The sequence below is a fragment of the Camelus bactrianus genome, chromosome 4, assembly GCF_048773025.1.
Source record: "Camelus bactrianus isolate YW-2024 breed Bactrian camel chromosome 4, ASM4877302v1, whole genome shotgun sequence".
NCBI classification, from domain to species: Eukaryota; Metazoa; Chordata; class Mammalia; order Artiodactyla; family Camelidae; genus Camelus; species Camelus bactrianus.
In genome coordinates, this window is record NC_133542.1 from 61,549,188 (window position 1) to 61,564,983 (window position 15,796).

General features: G+C 46.6%; 1 protein-coding gene across 1 annotated transcript in view; it reads left to right on the forward strand.

The window, feature by feature from the left end:
- Nucleotides 1-15,796, forward strand: part of PAPPA (pappalysin 1) — a 230,323-nt gene that overhangs the window by 56,661 nt on the left and 157,866 nt on the right. Inside the window, exons 4-6 of the mRNA XM_074362102.1 lie at nt 475-768; nt 8,038-8,230; nt 14,632-14,753. Of these exons, the coding sequence (XP_074218203.1) occupies nt 475-768; nt 8,038-8,230; nt 14,632-14,753 (609 nt within the window). The remainder of the gene's footprint in view (nt 1-474; nt 769-8,037; nt 8,231-14,631; nt 14,754-15,796) is intronic.

Genomic DNA, 15,796 nt, shown 5'->3' on the forward strand with positions numbered 1-15,796 from the left:
CAACTTCACAGAATTAGTGAAGGCAAAATGAGAGCCAGAACCAAGGTGCCTGGCCACGAGGGATTCATTTAAACAGATGTGTGTGGAATGTTTGTGAACCAGGCTGTGCCTTCTTTCCTAAGAAGTTACGGCAGAAATGCCTACTAGCCCAAAAATCAAAGACCTTGAATTCGAATCATGCCACTGCTTTTAAGGAGTTTGAAATCACCTTGGGTGTGTTGACGCACTTCTTAGGCACTGGTGTCTTCAATGGAATCACAAATGGATTGCAGAAAATGACTTCTGAGACACCTCCCTACTTAATCAGTGATTCATCTCAAGTTATAACAGCTCTCAGCAGGGGGGTTGTCACGAGGCGGAGAAGCCTGTGGGTACTCTGGGCAGCACCCACATTTACCCTGGATTGGTTTGGGGGCCCCTGCATCAGGAAGCAGGGTGCCCCGTTTGCCTGACGCTGTGGCTCTCCCCTCGCAGGTGGCATCGTTTTGAATCCCTCTTTCTACGGCACTCCTGGGCACACCCACACCATGATCCACGAGATTGGGCACAGCCTGGGCCTCTACCACATCTTCCGAGGCATCTCGGAAATCCAGTCTTGCAGTGACCCCTGCATGGAGACAGAGCCCTCCTTTGAGACTGGAGACCTCTGCAGCGACACCAACCCAGCCCCAAAACACAAGTTCTGCGGCGACCCGGGGCCAGGGAACGACACCTGTGGCTTTAATAGCTTCTTCAACACTCCTTTCAACAACTTCATGAGCTACGCAGGTAAGGCCCCGCTCTCTGCAGGGTGCTCAGGGCTGGATGTCAGACATGGCCTACACTCCTGGCTCAGAGCACCCTTGAGCGAGCTGCTTGCCTTTTCTAAGATTTCTTCATCCCAGCAATTCCTCATCCCAAATAATCTGGGTAGTATTCCTTCCGTGAGAACCTCAGGGGTATAAGGAAGACATGGCCTCTCGGAGTTCCTCAGAAAGGCACTTTAGGAAGCTGACCAGGACTGAAAGGCAGGAAACCTGGGGAGAAGTCCTTGCTCTGCTGCAAGGTCACCTAATGCCTTTGGGTCTGTCACATCCCCTCTCTGGGTCCCACTTTTCTTAAGAAAATGGAATCTTTGGAATTGATCTCCCAAGTTTCCTTCTTATTTTGCAGCTATATTTTTCTAAGCTGGTGGTGATAGAAACTTTTTTTTTTTTGAAACGCAAAACTCTCACATGCTCCTTTACTGTTTTACTACAGAAAAAAAACAATAGCATGCTTTTGGTTTTGCAAATATGTAATTATTACATGAGATACGTTTTTTTTCCCTAACTGCATATATCCTTTCAAAACCCTTTTTTATACCAATAGTAACAGTGTTAAGGACTCATTCTTTGGGTTCTAGGATGCTCTATGCTTCCTTTGAGCATATATCAAGGCCACTCTAGCCCTTATCACATCTTTGGCAAATTAGAACAAGATATCCCTTCCATAGGGCAGTCACAGCCCTCACTACTGGCCCTTTAAAGCCAGTAAGGCTTGAATAACACACGATCTACAAAATTGCACGTGGTTGCCCACCATCAAATTCTATTACAATATTCAGTTCAGGTGTCTCTTCCCCCCCCCCAAGACAAGCGAGTTCTGTGAAGGCAGGGATTGCCTCTAATACATCACTGTATTCTCAGCACCTGGCACAGGGCGTGATGCTTAATAAATGCTCATGAGGAAGAAAAGGAGGGAGGAAAGGAGGGGGCAGAGCAGGGAGGGAAGAAAATGAATCAGTTCTCCAGTAACAGGTATATAAAATTGATTCTTATCAGTAACAGTATTTCTACTTGTGTAAAGTTTGTTGTTTGTAAAGAACTTTAATATACACCATCTTATTTAATTCTCACAGTAAACCTATGGGGTAGGAACTATGCTCATTTCACAGAGGACAAAACAGAGGCTGACTGAAGCCATTGGCCCCAGGTTATAAGTATTGGACTCTTAAGTATTTTTTTTCCTTTTACTCTTGTGCTGCTCATCAAATGAGACCCAGCCAACGGTTGATGGGGACATTGAGCCATTTGGGTGGATTTCACACTCTCCCCCACAGAGATGCTGCGGGGGGCTGCCCTGGGTGGTTGTGTGAGTGGGACTCCAGGCTTCCATCTCTGCTTTAATCAGGGGAGCTCCCCCAACCGTTTTCCATTTCTGGTGGGGTTTTGCCTCAGTTGCACTGGGAGAGAGGCTTTCCCTCCTGAAACCCAGTAAACTGGATGATCACCAAAGGATCTTCCTGGTTTCCCATTTGGGCTGATGACCTCTGGGGCCTCTCCCATTTAGGGTTCATACAACTTACACCTGAGGTCTCTTGAAAGGTAAGGTCCGTACCCACCCTTGGCACTGTAAATAGCGCTTAGATTTAGGTCCCTAAAAAAGACCTGAGTGCTGGGTATTTCCTCAAAAGCAGATTCCCACTGGGCTCCCACCCCCAGCCAAGCCTACATCCCACATCCGGTGCCCGGTCCCCTCACAGAGCCGTGCTTACGTTCCATTTCTATAGCACCTTTCCTTGGCCAGCTCGACGCACATGGAAAATAAACAGTAACATGAGTTTGGAAGTTTGCCGGCCTCTTAGGGGCCAGGAGCTGCCACTAGCTACCAGACCCCCATAAACTAAATCTTTTTTGTTGTTGTTGTTCCCCTTTGTACAGATCTAAAGGGTGATTGATTTACCGTTGTTTTTTTAAAGGAACCCCTCAGCTCAGTGACCCATTAACAGCAGAACTAATTCACTGAGCTACGATAACAAACTTACACCCACAAAAGCATATTCAAGGCGACCACGAGCTTTGAAATGTTTGTTTTCCTTAGGATCTCTGATAGATGAGGTGACAAAAGCAGCTGGATGAAATTCAAAATGCAGAGCAGGATCAGGTTCTCAGGGCTGGGAGAGAGATGCACAGGGGTCTGCAATCAAGGCAAGGGGGCGGGGCCTTGCCGGGTCAGCTGCTTCGAGCGCCTTCCGTCCTGGGCGCTCCGACTTCCTGCAAAGGTGGACGTGTTCTGCGTCTCTGCCGCCCAGTAGGGTAGCCATTAGCCTCTTGTGGCCACTGAGCCCTTGAAACGCGGCGAGTGAGACCGAGGAACTGAACTGTGAGTCTTACGCAGTTTTTAATGAATTGAACGTGGCTGGAGGCAGGACTGCAGTAATTGTTGAATGCCTAGGATGTGCCGGACTCTGGGGGAAACACCTCCTAGGCTTGTCTCACTGAATCCTCAGAATAACCTAAGGAGGTAAGTGCTGTTACTGCCGTGCCCATTTTATAGATGGAGGAAGTGTGGCTTAGGGAGCTTCAGTAACTCTTCCAGGGTCACACAGCAAAAAACAAGGCAGGCCTTTTACTGCGGCGCCTATGTGTTAAGCAGTAATTGTTTGGCTCTATTCCTGATACTGGGGAAGTTTGAGACAGTCCCAGGCACTCAGATAAGCAGACACCAAGCAGGTGCTGGGGGCAGGCCTCCCGGAGAACCAGGCACGTGTGGTCACGTTGAGCTGTTGGATGTTCCCCGGGCAGGCGGAAAGGCAGCAGCTCAGATTCTGCTTCCTGAAGAGACTCGGCCACGGGGAGCACACCAGGAGGACGCTCCGGTCCTGGCCTCCTCAAGAGTGTGTAAACCAGGCCTGCCCTAGCCTACGGGGGCAAGTGTCTTGTCACCATCATTCTGTGTGTCCCTTCTAATAGGCACGTAGGCTTGACCCAGCAGTCCTGCCTTGAAGGAATATGTCCTAAGGGAAAAAATTCTCAGTGGCTGAATTTAAAGATTTACTCAGTGTTTTTAGCAATTCTCCAAATATTAATCGGGCATTTACTACCTGCCAGGCAGAGTGGGGAAAAATGCTTGTATGTGAAAAATTAGAAACTTCCTGCAGGTCTGAAGAGAGTGGGTTGCTGAAGTGAATCTCAAGGCACCCATGTGACAGGACATTATGTGGTCACAGAGGATGACGTAGTAGACGGTAGAGGGGCACAAACGGAGAGCAGCAGAGTAGCACGGTGGCTCAGTGCATGAAGTTTGGAGTGTGGGGACCAGCTTGAATCCTCTGCGTGCTTTGACCTTGGGCAAGTCACTTTTCTCTGTTACTTCATCAATACTCGAAGGATAATCACACGTACCTTGCATGATGGTAGGTGAGATCATACAGGGGAGGGAATTAGCACTGCCCTTGGTATCTCATGAGTGCTCAATAGATGATAATTAGTAGGATTATTTGTTAACTATTTAATGTGAAAACAGCCCAGAGGCTAATGTTGTATAGTATAGGACCTGGCACATAATATCCTATATCATCACAAGTGTATATATGATATTTTTGCGATGATAGGAATTATAGAAATTCACCATAGATATTCACATCCATCCACACATACTTACATACTACATGTTAATTGTATTATCTCTCAGTAATGTTGAGGGTAATGTTTATTTCTTTGTAACATTCTTGGCACATTCCAAATGTTCTGCAGTGAACATAACCATTTATTACTGTCACTATTATTATCATGATCATTATTTTTAAAACAACAGAAGGACAGGGACTTTTACCAAGGGCAGCTCAGTTGTTCATGCACTGGAGATGGGTTAGCTTGTGAAATGCTTTCATCAGCTGTGGGAGGCAGGTAGCATCGTGATTCTGTACTTCACAGTGGGTGGAAGTGAGGCTTCCGGGGTCAGCATTGTGCCCGAGGTTCCACGGGGGGTGGAGGTCCTGAGTTCAGGCCCTGAGCCTCCTCCATGCTCTGTGGCCTTCCAGCTACAGGTGGAAATGTGTTCTTGAGAACAGAGTGTAGTTAGCCAACTCAGGGCACTGTATCCACCCTGTGGGGACTGGTGCAGGCTCCTGGAATACTGAAATCCCCAGTGTCCTTTCTGCTTGGAGACAGAAGAGTAAGATGGGTAGGCTGGTCCTAGAGCCCAGGATCAGGTGGCCACGGATGTCAGGAGGGGAAGCATGTGGCGGCAGGAAGCCCAGAGGGGCTGCCCAGAGGCATCAGCTAATCGAGGCAGAGTGTCTGTGATAAACAGAAGCCCTCCGGTGCCTCACCCAAGATCCCGACAGCGGCTCAGTCTCTGGGTGTGCTACCCTGGGAGGGGCGTTTTCCGACTTCAGCTTTTAAACTTCAGACACAGTTTTGTTCTCCTACCAGGTTCTGTCTCCTATCCATTTTTTAAACGTTTTTATTGACAGACATGGGAATGGCTAATTTTTAAGTTAGAAAAGGAAACTGCTATTTCTTTGGGAGAAGAAAAGCAAACAAATCAGAATATAGAGAGGGAAAAAAATGCTGTTTTTCTTCTCCATTTATCTTGATAAGTGCTTTATGAGCTCCAGTTCATTGACTCCTCACCACAACTCTTGTGTGGTGGGTGCATTTAAATGTGCCCAGTTTATACATGAGGGATGTGAGCTTTAAAGCTGCTTCCTTCTTTTCGAAATGACTGATTAGAATTCTATTCTATGCGTGTGCCTCAAAGTACACAGTTATCCCCCAATTAATAGACGGATGCGTTATTTCTAATACTTTCACTATATAAGTGATGCTTCAAAAGACATCCTTGTACATATACTTTTCCTCATGTTTGTTCATGAATATCTATCGATTGAATTCCTAAATGTGATGTTGCTAGATCAAGGAGAATGAATATTTTACATTCTTTTTTTTATCTGCTTCCAGTTTTCCAACACTCCAGACACGTTAGTGCGCACGCACACACGCACTTACTCTGAGTCACGAGGCAGTGAGCGTTTACTGAGCATTTAGCAGCACTCTTGGTGCTGCACTCTGTGTAACCCTCAGCGGCGTTCTGACATCAGCAACCTGGTTATCGTCATCATCATCTCCACTTCACAGCCAGGGAAGCTGAGGCACCGTGGGCATAAGATCACTTGCCCGGTTGACTCCAAATTCCTCATGCATGTATCTACGTATACAGCCCCTAACTTCCTTAGCTTAGCCGTCATGCCCTCCGCCTTCCTCTAACCTACTCAGTGACTTTTCCAAAGTTTTCGGGATGAAGTACAAAGTTCACGGTCACAAAGAAGAACGTCCCCGACCATCCAGTTCTTCTTAAACATTTGAGTACCTTCGGACGCTATTCTTCAGGCAGTGGGGTCGCATAGGATGTTTGGTATGCAGGGAGTTACATACGGGCTTGAGAGACATTTGGTCACTCTGGTCAGAGTGTTTGCTACAGGACAGCGGGCTCTTCTGCTTCCTCCAAGTGTATGGAAGACCTCCCCAGGGTGCTGGAAAGAGACTGTCAGAAATTGTGAAGGGGACCAGAGGCAGCTTCTGTGCACAGCCTCCTCACACCCCTGTCCATTCCCCAATCTGGATTCTCAAGGTCATGTCCACCTGCCCAGCACCTGCCCAAACTTATTTTCTGTTTGTTTGATGAAGGGGAGTGAGTTTATGCTGCAGGATTCCCAGTGGCGGGTTTATTTTAAGATCTGGCGAGCCCCGTGCTCCTCCGTCTGGGGTCCAGCTGCGGAAACCCTGACCAGGCAGACACCTCTGGGAAGTGGTGTTTTTGGAAACCAAGCCAAAACAGTGCCTCGCTCTGCCCCTGGGGCAGCTGAATGGGGCTGCTGGAGGGAAGGACGGAGGCAAACATCTTCCTTGAGGGGCGAGTCTCGGGTCATGGCCTTCATTGCGCATCCTTGAAGGGAGAGAGTAGATTGAAGGTCGTTAGATCGAAAGACATTAAGAGATTGTATTCCAGCCCGCCTTCCCCCACAGGCTCAGACTAAACTCCCATTTATCAAGCACCTGCAGGATACTTTGCCCACAATTTTTTCTTCTGTGCACTCAGAAAGAAGTTCTCATATTGATTCAAAATGTGGCCTTGGAGTCAAGACTGCCTGGGTTCGAATCTCAGATCTGCCCCCCAGCTCTGTCATCTCTGAAAAGTAGCTTGACCTCTCTCAGCTTCAGTGTCCTCCTCTGTAAAATGGAGGAATAGTATTTTCTCCAGAATAGTAGGAGAGTTCTGTGTGTCCGCAGCACAGTGTACCATGCCTGGCTGGTACTGGGCACACAGTAAATGTCCCAGTGACAGCACCACACGCAGAAGGTGTCACTGTCCTGTATCCCCGCCATGGACACTGAGCCTGGACCACGTCTGAGCCTGTATGACGCTCTGGCCTGTGCTCACTACGTAGGACACCACTCCTCTGTGGGCCTGAACTCCCTCTCCCGCAGCCCCTCCACTTTCTTTCCCAGTCTTAGCCATGCAGCCTAGTGGACCTCAAGTACCTCCTTCTTCAGAAGCCTCGTGGGTTCACCGGACTCCCCCAGTGTGCTGTCTCCTCTCCATCAGTGGTCAGCGTCGCAGACTTGAGCAGCCTTGTAACCACCTTGACCCATACAATAAACTGGTCTTCACCCTATAACTTGACTGGCAGCTCCTCAGCACAAGAATATTTTATGTTTCCATGACCCTTGGCTCAGAGCAGAGAATATGTAATTGATGCTCAGAAGGTTTGTTGGAAGGAAAATATCTCTGCATCAGTAAATAGCAGACTTAGTGAGTGAGCGGTTGAACAAACCTGAGGGCATGAGCAAAGGAACAAGTGAGTGTGTAAAGGAGCGAGCAAATGAGTGAGTGAGTGAACAAAATGAGTGAAGGAATGAGAGGTACTAAATGAGAGGGGAGGGAGAGAAGGGGTAAGGGTGACTTGCTGACCAGTGGCTTGGGGACCCGTGAAAGCACCTTGTCTTGCCCTTGTCCTTAGCCATGACCTCTGGGCCGCTCCCTCTCCAGGCTCAGACATGCCTTTTCAGTTCCATCCACCCTCCCCTTCCTCCTGTTCCCTCTCACCTGTCTCCAGAAGTGATGACTGCACTAATTTGTTCACAGACCATTAACTCTTGAGCACTGGAAGAGGCCAGCTCTGAGTTGGCAAGAGCCGGGGTGCTGGCTCTCCGGCCACCAGGAGACGTCATCATTCTCTCGCCTGCCCGCCTGTGCAGCGAGGTTCTTATCTTTCCCTCTGCCCACTTGCAGATGACGACTGCACGGACTCCTTCACGCCCAATCAAGTCGCCAGAATGCACTGTTACCTGGACCTGGTGTACCAGAGCTGGCAGCCCTCCAGGAAGCCGGCGCCTGTCGCCCTCGCCCCCCAGGTCATGGGCCACACGACCTACTCCGTGACGCTGGAGTGGTTCCCGCCCATCGATGGCCACTTCTTTGAAAGGTGAGTATGGCCTGTGAAGTGTCGATCCTTCTCTCTCTCTCTCTCTCTCCTGTCAGAAGAGGCAGACTTGGAAGGGAAGCAGCCTCGGAAGAGGGATTTCAGTGTGTTTTTGGTTCTTGATCTTATTTAATGAGTGCCTGCAACGTTTAGTACAGCGACTGGTCCATGTGGGCATGTTGTAGAGTTGGGGGGTCAGGGAATGAGTGATTGCTAATAGAAATCAGCAAGTAATGGTGCATATTTTAAGTGAGTGAATGTTTGGCTTCATTATTAAAAACATTGAAACCTCTCTTGCCATAACCTCCCCTGGGATGGAGGTACTGGCCTCACCTCCATGAACGCGAGAGTTGAAATTGCCTCTGGTTAATGGGCAAACACCTTCGTATGCATGTTGTATATGAAGGGTGCCTTACACACGAGCTTGTACATATGTGTGCATTATACGCATGCACATATATATTTGTACAATTAGAATCTTTGCCTGTGCCTAGTGTTGCTTTATAGAACTGAAGGTAGAATGTTTAGAAGATCAGGGGATGATAAACTGAGGCTCGAGATGCCTCAGTTCAGCTCCCGGGTCTATCACTTACTAGCAGTGAATCGCTTTCCCTCCCAGTCTTATTCTCTGCCGCTGAAAAGTGGGTCTAATGATGCCTCAGTGGCTGGAAGGTGGAGACCTGAATCAAGCAGTTTCCTGGGGTGCCTTTCAGCATTGGGAGCCCCTAAGGAGCTCAGGCTTTAGGGAGTTGTAAAGGGTTATGAGAGCATGCTAAGATGTTGACATCTATTTTGGATGGAACTTGGCTATGATTTCAGGCGGATTAGTATATTGCCCTCTCCCCCCAGCCCTTCTTGGGGATGTCTTATCTGGTAACAATGGTACACAATGTTAATGATGGTGGAAATAATAACCAGCTCATAATTAATGAATATTATTCTATGGTTGTGGTTGCCGGTGTTTATCAAGTGCTTACCCTGCACCCAATTCTGCACTAAATGCTTTGCAGACAGAGTCTCATTTCATCTTTCTAGTAATTTTATAAAAGGACCAGCTTCTTCATTTGCCAGGTGAGTCAGGGATTGGAGCTCAAAGAGGCGAAGAGATCTGACCAAGAGCCCAAGGAAGGTGATAGGGCTGGGCTTCAACTCACACCTTGCAGTGTCTTATCCCAGGCTCTACTGTCTTTCATTAAGTCCCTCCAAAACTCGAATTACGGAAGAGGTGTTACCCCTCCTCTCAACAAGGCCACAGAAAGTGGTGGGGAGCTCTCATTTACAAGCAGAAGTGTGCGTATGTGTGCAAAAACTATATTAGATCATGGCACCACACTAAATTTGGGCTCCAGTTTTCCACACTGCTATCAGTGCCTGAATATAGGACCTTCCTTTGACAGCTGGGTGAATGTGAAAAGAAATGCACTCCGTAGGCCCTCTGTAGACACCTGCCTTCCTCTGCCCCAGCCGTCCTCACTGGGGCTCGGAGCTGGGTTTGGGAAACCTCATGTGACACTTCAGAGCAGCCTTTCCAGCAACCCATACATTTATTTATTTTTTCTGTGGCAATGAGGAGTATCAGACTTTTGGTCAAGCCTTGGCCTTGATTCCACTTAAAAATGGAAGTTTTGTAAATGAAGGTTCCTGTGTATGTATTCAATTTGCATTTCATAAAGCAGTTATTGTCCATTAAATAAATACCATCTGATTGTTGGAAACCCATTGGAGGGTTAATTGTTGTGTAATGAGATATGTCTCTATTACACAGAGCCCTCAGCTTCGATCAATATGTTTTTAATAACCTATAGTCAGTTGGTGCTTGAGGCTCATACAATAGCTATTCTGTTCATTCTAAGATTTCATAACAGAGTTATCATATGTTAAATTAAAACTGACATTTTAGAAACGTGTAATGAGGGTTAACAGCTAGGTAGACCATAGTCTATGGCTAAAGGAAGTAGGTCACCAAGTTCAATAAATTGTTGTAAAGAAATGGAACTGTCACTCTCCCAGGCACACAGAGTTCACGCTGGAAATTGGCTTAGTACAAAATGCACAAGCTTTGATGTTGGGTTGTCTGTGTTCCCTTCTCAGTTTCACCACTCCCAGCCTATGGGACCCTGGGCAAGTCATCTCACCTCTCTGATCCTCTCTGACCCTCTGAGTCTTCTTCCATAAAAGGTGCTAACCATGCCCGCTTCACTTGGATTCGGTGGGGAATTCAACAAGATGATTTCTGTGATGTGCCTAGCACACATACTCTATGTTCAAGAAATAGTAGCTCCCATCTTGTACAAAGTTGTCCAGAGCTTTTGAGCTACTTGAAAATTCTCTTTACCTGCAAAGTCTCCGGTGTTTTCCACTACATCCATCAATGCCAACCTCTCGCCCCTGGCCATCCTCATGTCCTCCTGCTGTTCCTCACATCTGTGGTCTAAGAGAATACAAGGGTTTTCCTTAAAAAAACATATTCAGATACTCCCACAGCCTGTGTCCGAACACATGGGCAACTGAATAAATAATTCAAGGCCACCCTGGGCTTTTTTAACTCCTTTATTTTTATCTGTCTTGCAAACATATGTTGACTAGATGGTTTCAGTTTTCTGAACAATGGACTGTGGTGTATTGGAAAGAACACTGGACAGGGAACCAGGAGACCTGGGTCTGAGATCCTTGCAGCCTCATCCATTTCCTCTTCCTCTTCCGCCTCAGTTTTCTGATCTGTAAGCTAAAGGGAACCTAGCCTTTCTCAACTAGGTTCCTTTTCCAAATCTTAGAACACAGAAAATGACTTGAGTAACTATTTGCTCAATTCTCATAAGGATGGTACATAATTGGTACCATTCTAGGTGCATAGGAGAGAGGCTAGTTCACTATATACAGTAGATGCCTTAGAGAAGAGCTGTCCAATAGGACTCTCTGCAATCATGGAAATGGTCTGTACCTGCACTGTCCAATATGGTAGCCATTAGGCAACCAACTGTGGCTATGGAACAGTTGAAATGTGATAAGTATAACTGAGGAACTGAAATGAATTCTACATTTACTGAATTTTAATTAAATTTAAATAGCCACATGTGATGGGGGCTGCTGTATCGGACAGACTAGACTTGGAGCTCTAAGCTTTGATTCTCATGGAACCTGGGTAAGAAAGACAATCTCTTCCAGTGTTAGCATCCTGTACTTCCATAATTTCAGCCTGTATATACGTGTGTGTCTGTGTGTCTGTGTTATGTTATGGAAAGCAGAACTCCTGGATTTTAAAAACTCAGAGGATTTATGGTTTCTTTGTACAACAATAAGGTAGAAGAATGGAAACCTGCCAATAGGTCAAGGGTGATGTTCCTGAAAGTTGTAAAAACAAGTTTTGAAAATGCAGCATGAGGTCACCACTTCTTGTTAGAAGCACAAGGCAAAATCCTCCAGAGTGCCAGTTCTGAGATTGTAAAGACCATCTTGATTCTATCTTCAGGATCTACCGCAGAGGTTTGAAGCACAGTATTATGCAGTCTCTCAATGCGTAGGATACAGCCTGATTTTGGTAAAGCCTGTATTGACTCAGTGCCTCTCTGAGCCATGACCTTGACACAATTACTTTGTACTCGTTATCCTCAGTTTCCTTACCTATAAAATGGGAACATCACCGACCATACTCAGAACCACACCATTGCTTTTTAGTTACTGACTTTGCTTTTGCTTTTGGCCTTCTTTTCCCAGTTTCCTCTTCATTCATCATTCAGACTGGTCTTTCTAAAATGTGAATTAGATCATGCCACTCCCTACTTTTACATATAAGCTACGTGTAGTCTACAGGACCTCCCATGATCTGGCCCTTGCCTACTTGTCCAACTGCCTCTCTTACTGCTCTTCCCTTCATTTGTGACTCTTGCCACACAGGTTTCTTTTAGGGCCCCTATGGACCAAGCCCTTTTTTCCTCCTTAGGTCTTCTACATACCTCGAGACTGAACCCAGACTGCTTTACACCCACTCTGTGTCATTCTTCCTCTCTCTCCATACCTTCACGAAGGTCTCCCGTGATTACTGCAGTCTTGAAAAGCCCATTACTCTCTCCTACGTTATCTGTCCACTTTCCTTCCAGAACTTACTGGATCTGTAGTTGATACCTATTTGCTTACTTGTTTATGGGTTGCTGCGCCCACGATCTGCACGCTGCGCGAGGACAGGTACCGCACCGAAACTGCTCGCCCTTGGATGGCCAGTGTCTGGTATTTACAATGTGCTGGTAACCAGAGGCCATCCAATGACTGCCCACCGAATGAACAGATGCAGTAATGAATGAACATGCGACTCAGTGATTGAACATGAGGGAATGCACTTTGTGGGGCTCTGTGTAAACAAGGCACATTTACTGTCTGGTGGATGATGGTTTGTCCACTCTTTAAAGTATTTACTGGGAACCTAGGATGTGTCAAGAACTCAGTGAGGTGCAGGTGACTGTGTTGACTGTATGTGTATCATCCAAAACAAAGCATCTGAAGAAATGGAAAGGCCCAGTTGCCATTAAGGTCACTGCGACCCCTGATTCCATCCCAGGATGTTTTTAATCTCATTGTCATCATAAAGCCCATTATGTGACTCTAGGTTGCAGCACATGGGTTGTGGTCACTGTAACGGAACTGCCCTGCAGAGCGGTGCTGAGCAATCTCTCTCTCGCTCCTCCTCATTCCCTGCCTACAGGCATATTTGTATAATTGTTATTATTGCTAGTCCAGGAGTACTTCATACATGCTGAACATATATAGAAAATTCAGAAAACCAGAAGGAACAAAAATAGGGAGGGAGGAGTCTTCCTGCGTTCCACCGCCCCAAAATTAGTGCAGGTAATATTGTGTCATGTTAAGATTATTTGAATAGCACTGAGATGCTCCTAGAGATACAGTTTTGAATGACTTTTTCAGTTAACATTTTAGCTAACACATTTTCCATGAAATTTAATAATTCTTGTGAATATTTTTGTAATACCCACTTACCATTCCACTGAGCAGATTAATCTTAGGCCATTTAATCATTCTCCTGTCACTGAATATTAGTGTGCTTGCGAAATTTCTACCTATGTGTCTGGTTTCATATTTGCAGTGATAAAGCTGGGGATGCAGAATCTGCAGTTTGAGAGTCTAGACTAGGTTAATCATGAGTCTTAGCAACATGTCAGAGTGGCTGGTATTCATCTATCCACCCGTTAAACTATGTACGCTGGCCACTGTATAAGCCGAGAAGCAGGGGCGTGAACTGTTCAGATTTGGTTTGGGGCTGAGCTCCCTGTCAGCCGGGTGGAGGGTGAGTGGGGAGCACCAGCAGACTGTGGTGTTCACACACACATTCTGCCTCCCCACGTGAACCCAGGGGCTGCAGAGCTTCCCTGCGAAGGAACAGTCCTAAGGCTTGAGATAGGATTCCTCCATCATGTCTTCCAGGTAGCCAAAGAGTAGCGATTCCTTTAGGAAAGAGGTATTGGCAGGAGCACTGCATTTTGAGAAATAATGGGTTGGGTTGGGACATTTCTGGACATTTTCCCTTCCCAGTCTTGCTACAAGAGTTGCTCAGATTTGCAGCATTTCAGGCTCACTCTGGTACACAAGGAGAGGGCTTATCTTTCTCCCTTCCCTGCAACTGCCTCCTGAACAGAGGCCAAGTCTGGAGGACAAGTAGGATCCCAGAGGCCGTGTGGCTAAAGGCAGATTGAATCCAGATACACAGGACACTACATGGTAGGGGGAGCCACCGTAGTGTTCCACTTCTGGGGCTGGTCCACTTGAGGGGTTAGCTTGCCCCTTGGAAAACTGCTAAAATGAATTAGATGGCATGGTAAGGAGACTGCTTTAGACTGTTCAGTCAGAGAGTGACTCATCCATCTTCAGAATGTCTGGGCAGGAAGGTTCTTTTGGCATCGTCTAGTTCAGCCCAGTCATCTTCAGCTGAGGGAACTGAGCCATGCCCCCTTCCTCTTTAATACCTAGGGTGCAGGATGGTTCCTGCACATGGTAGGTACCTGACAGATACTGTTAAAAGAATACAATTTGAGGTTGGATGGGACTAAAGACTTTCTCACAAGCACGTATCAAATCTTCAGTGGAACTTTCGATGACTGATAAAATGAAGATTAATGCATGTAGTAAGTCTTCGACCTGTTGATGCTGGGCTGGTTAAAATGAAAGAAGTGTATCCACCACCAGAACAGAAGCCACTGAGGCCCAAACAAGGTCTTTGCTGGGCAGTAGGGAGGAATTTCACTTATGGTCATATTCTGGAGGCTCTGGCAAAGACAGGGAGGGGAGGATGGGGTAACACAGGTGTGTTGTAACCTCTGCCTTTGGCTTAGTGGAGTCAGGAGCTCAGTCAACTGTTCCTAAGTCGGTGCATCTTCCTTCTTTCCTTGGCCTCCTAGAGAATTGGGATCAGCATGTGACCTTTGCCTGGAGGGGAGAATCCTGGTGCAGTTTGCCTTCAATGCCTCCTCCCCGATGCCCTGTGGCCCATCGGGACACTGGAGTCCTCGCGAAGCAGAAGGTAAGCCGGCCTGGAAGCTCTTTTGCAGGTTGAGTGTGCAAAGAACTCTTCTGATGTAGATGTACTTTTATAATTTCAATGGTCTTTTCCACATACTATCTTATTTGATCTTAAGATCACCCTGCAAGGTCAGTAGTCCTTTTTTTTTTTTTTTTGTCTTCTACCCCACCCCCCAGCTCTATGGCGATATAATTGACATATAACACTGTGTAAGTTGAAGGTGTACAACTTCAACTTGATGATTTGATACACGTATGTATTGCAAAGTGGTTAGCACAGTGAGGTTAGTTAACATATCCATCACCTCACAATTTTTTTTTTTTGATGAGACCATTTAAGATCTCTTTTCTAAGCAATTCTCAAGTGTATAGCACAGCATTGTTAACTATGATCACCATGCCGTATGTTAAAACTCCAGAATTTATTCACTGTATAACTAGAAGTTTGTACCCTTTCCCCTTCGTCAGGGCCAGTATTCATGCATTCATTCAACACAAGTCTTTTGAGCACCTGCACTGTTCTGGGTGTGCTATCCCACTTTGCATATGAAGAAACAAAATCCCTGAGACACTAAGTAAGTGCCCAAGGCCACACACCTGATATAACACAGTATGTGTGTGTTTTATGTACACCCGAGCCTCTGACAGCCTGTGGGTACAAACGAGGTCACATTAGAATCAGTACACATATTTGGTGGCCTCAAGGCATCACTAGCCTTTGATTCTTCTTCCGTTAACTCTGGGAATACCCAGGGCATTCCCATACGTGTCACAACTATTCCGCTCAGTTTCCTGTCATGTAACCTCTTTTTGGAGATACATTTATCAGCAAAACACTTGAAGGAAGTGTCTCACGATTGCCAGTGTTGTGGGCTCCACCCATGACCAGACCTTCCCAGGGGGCCAGTAATCTCTGTGCTCCCTAATAGTACCATTCGCTGCCACATCCACCAGGTTTTCTATAGAAATGAAGGAAGTGCCTTTCACCCAGTGTTTTCTTGCAGTGTCACTTGGCCCTGAAGCAAGGCAGCTTAGAGAATCTCG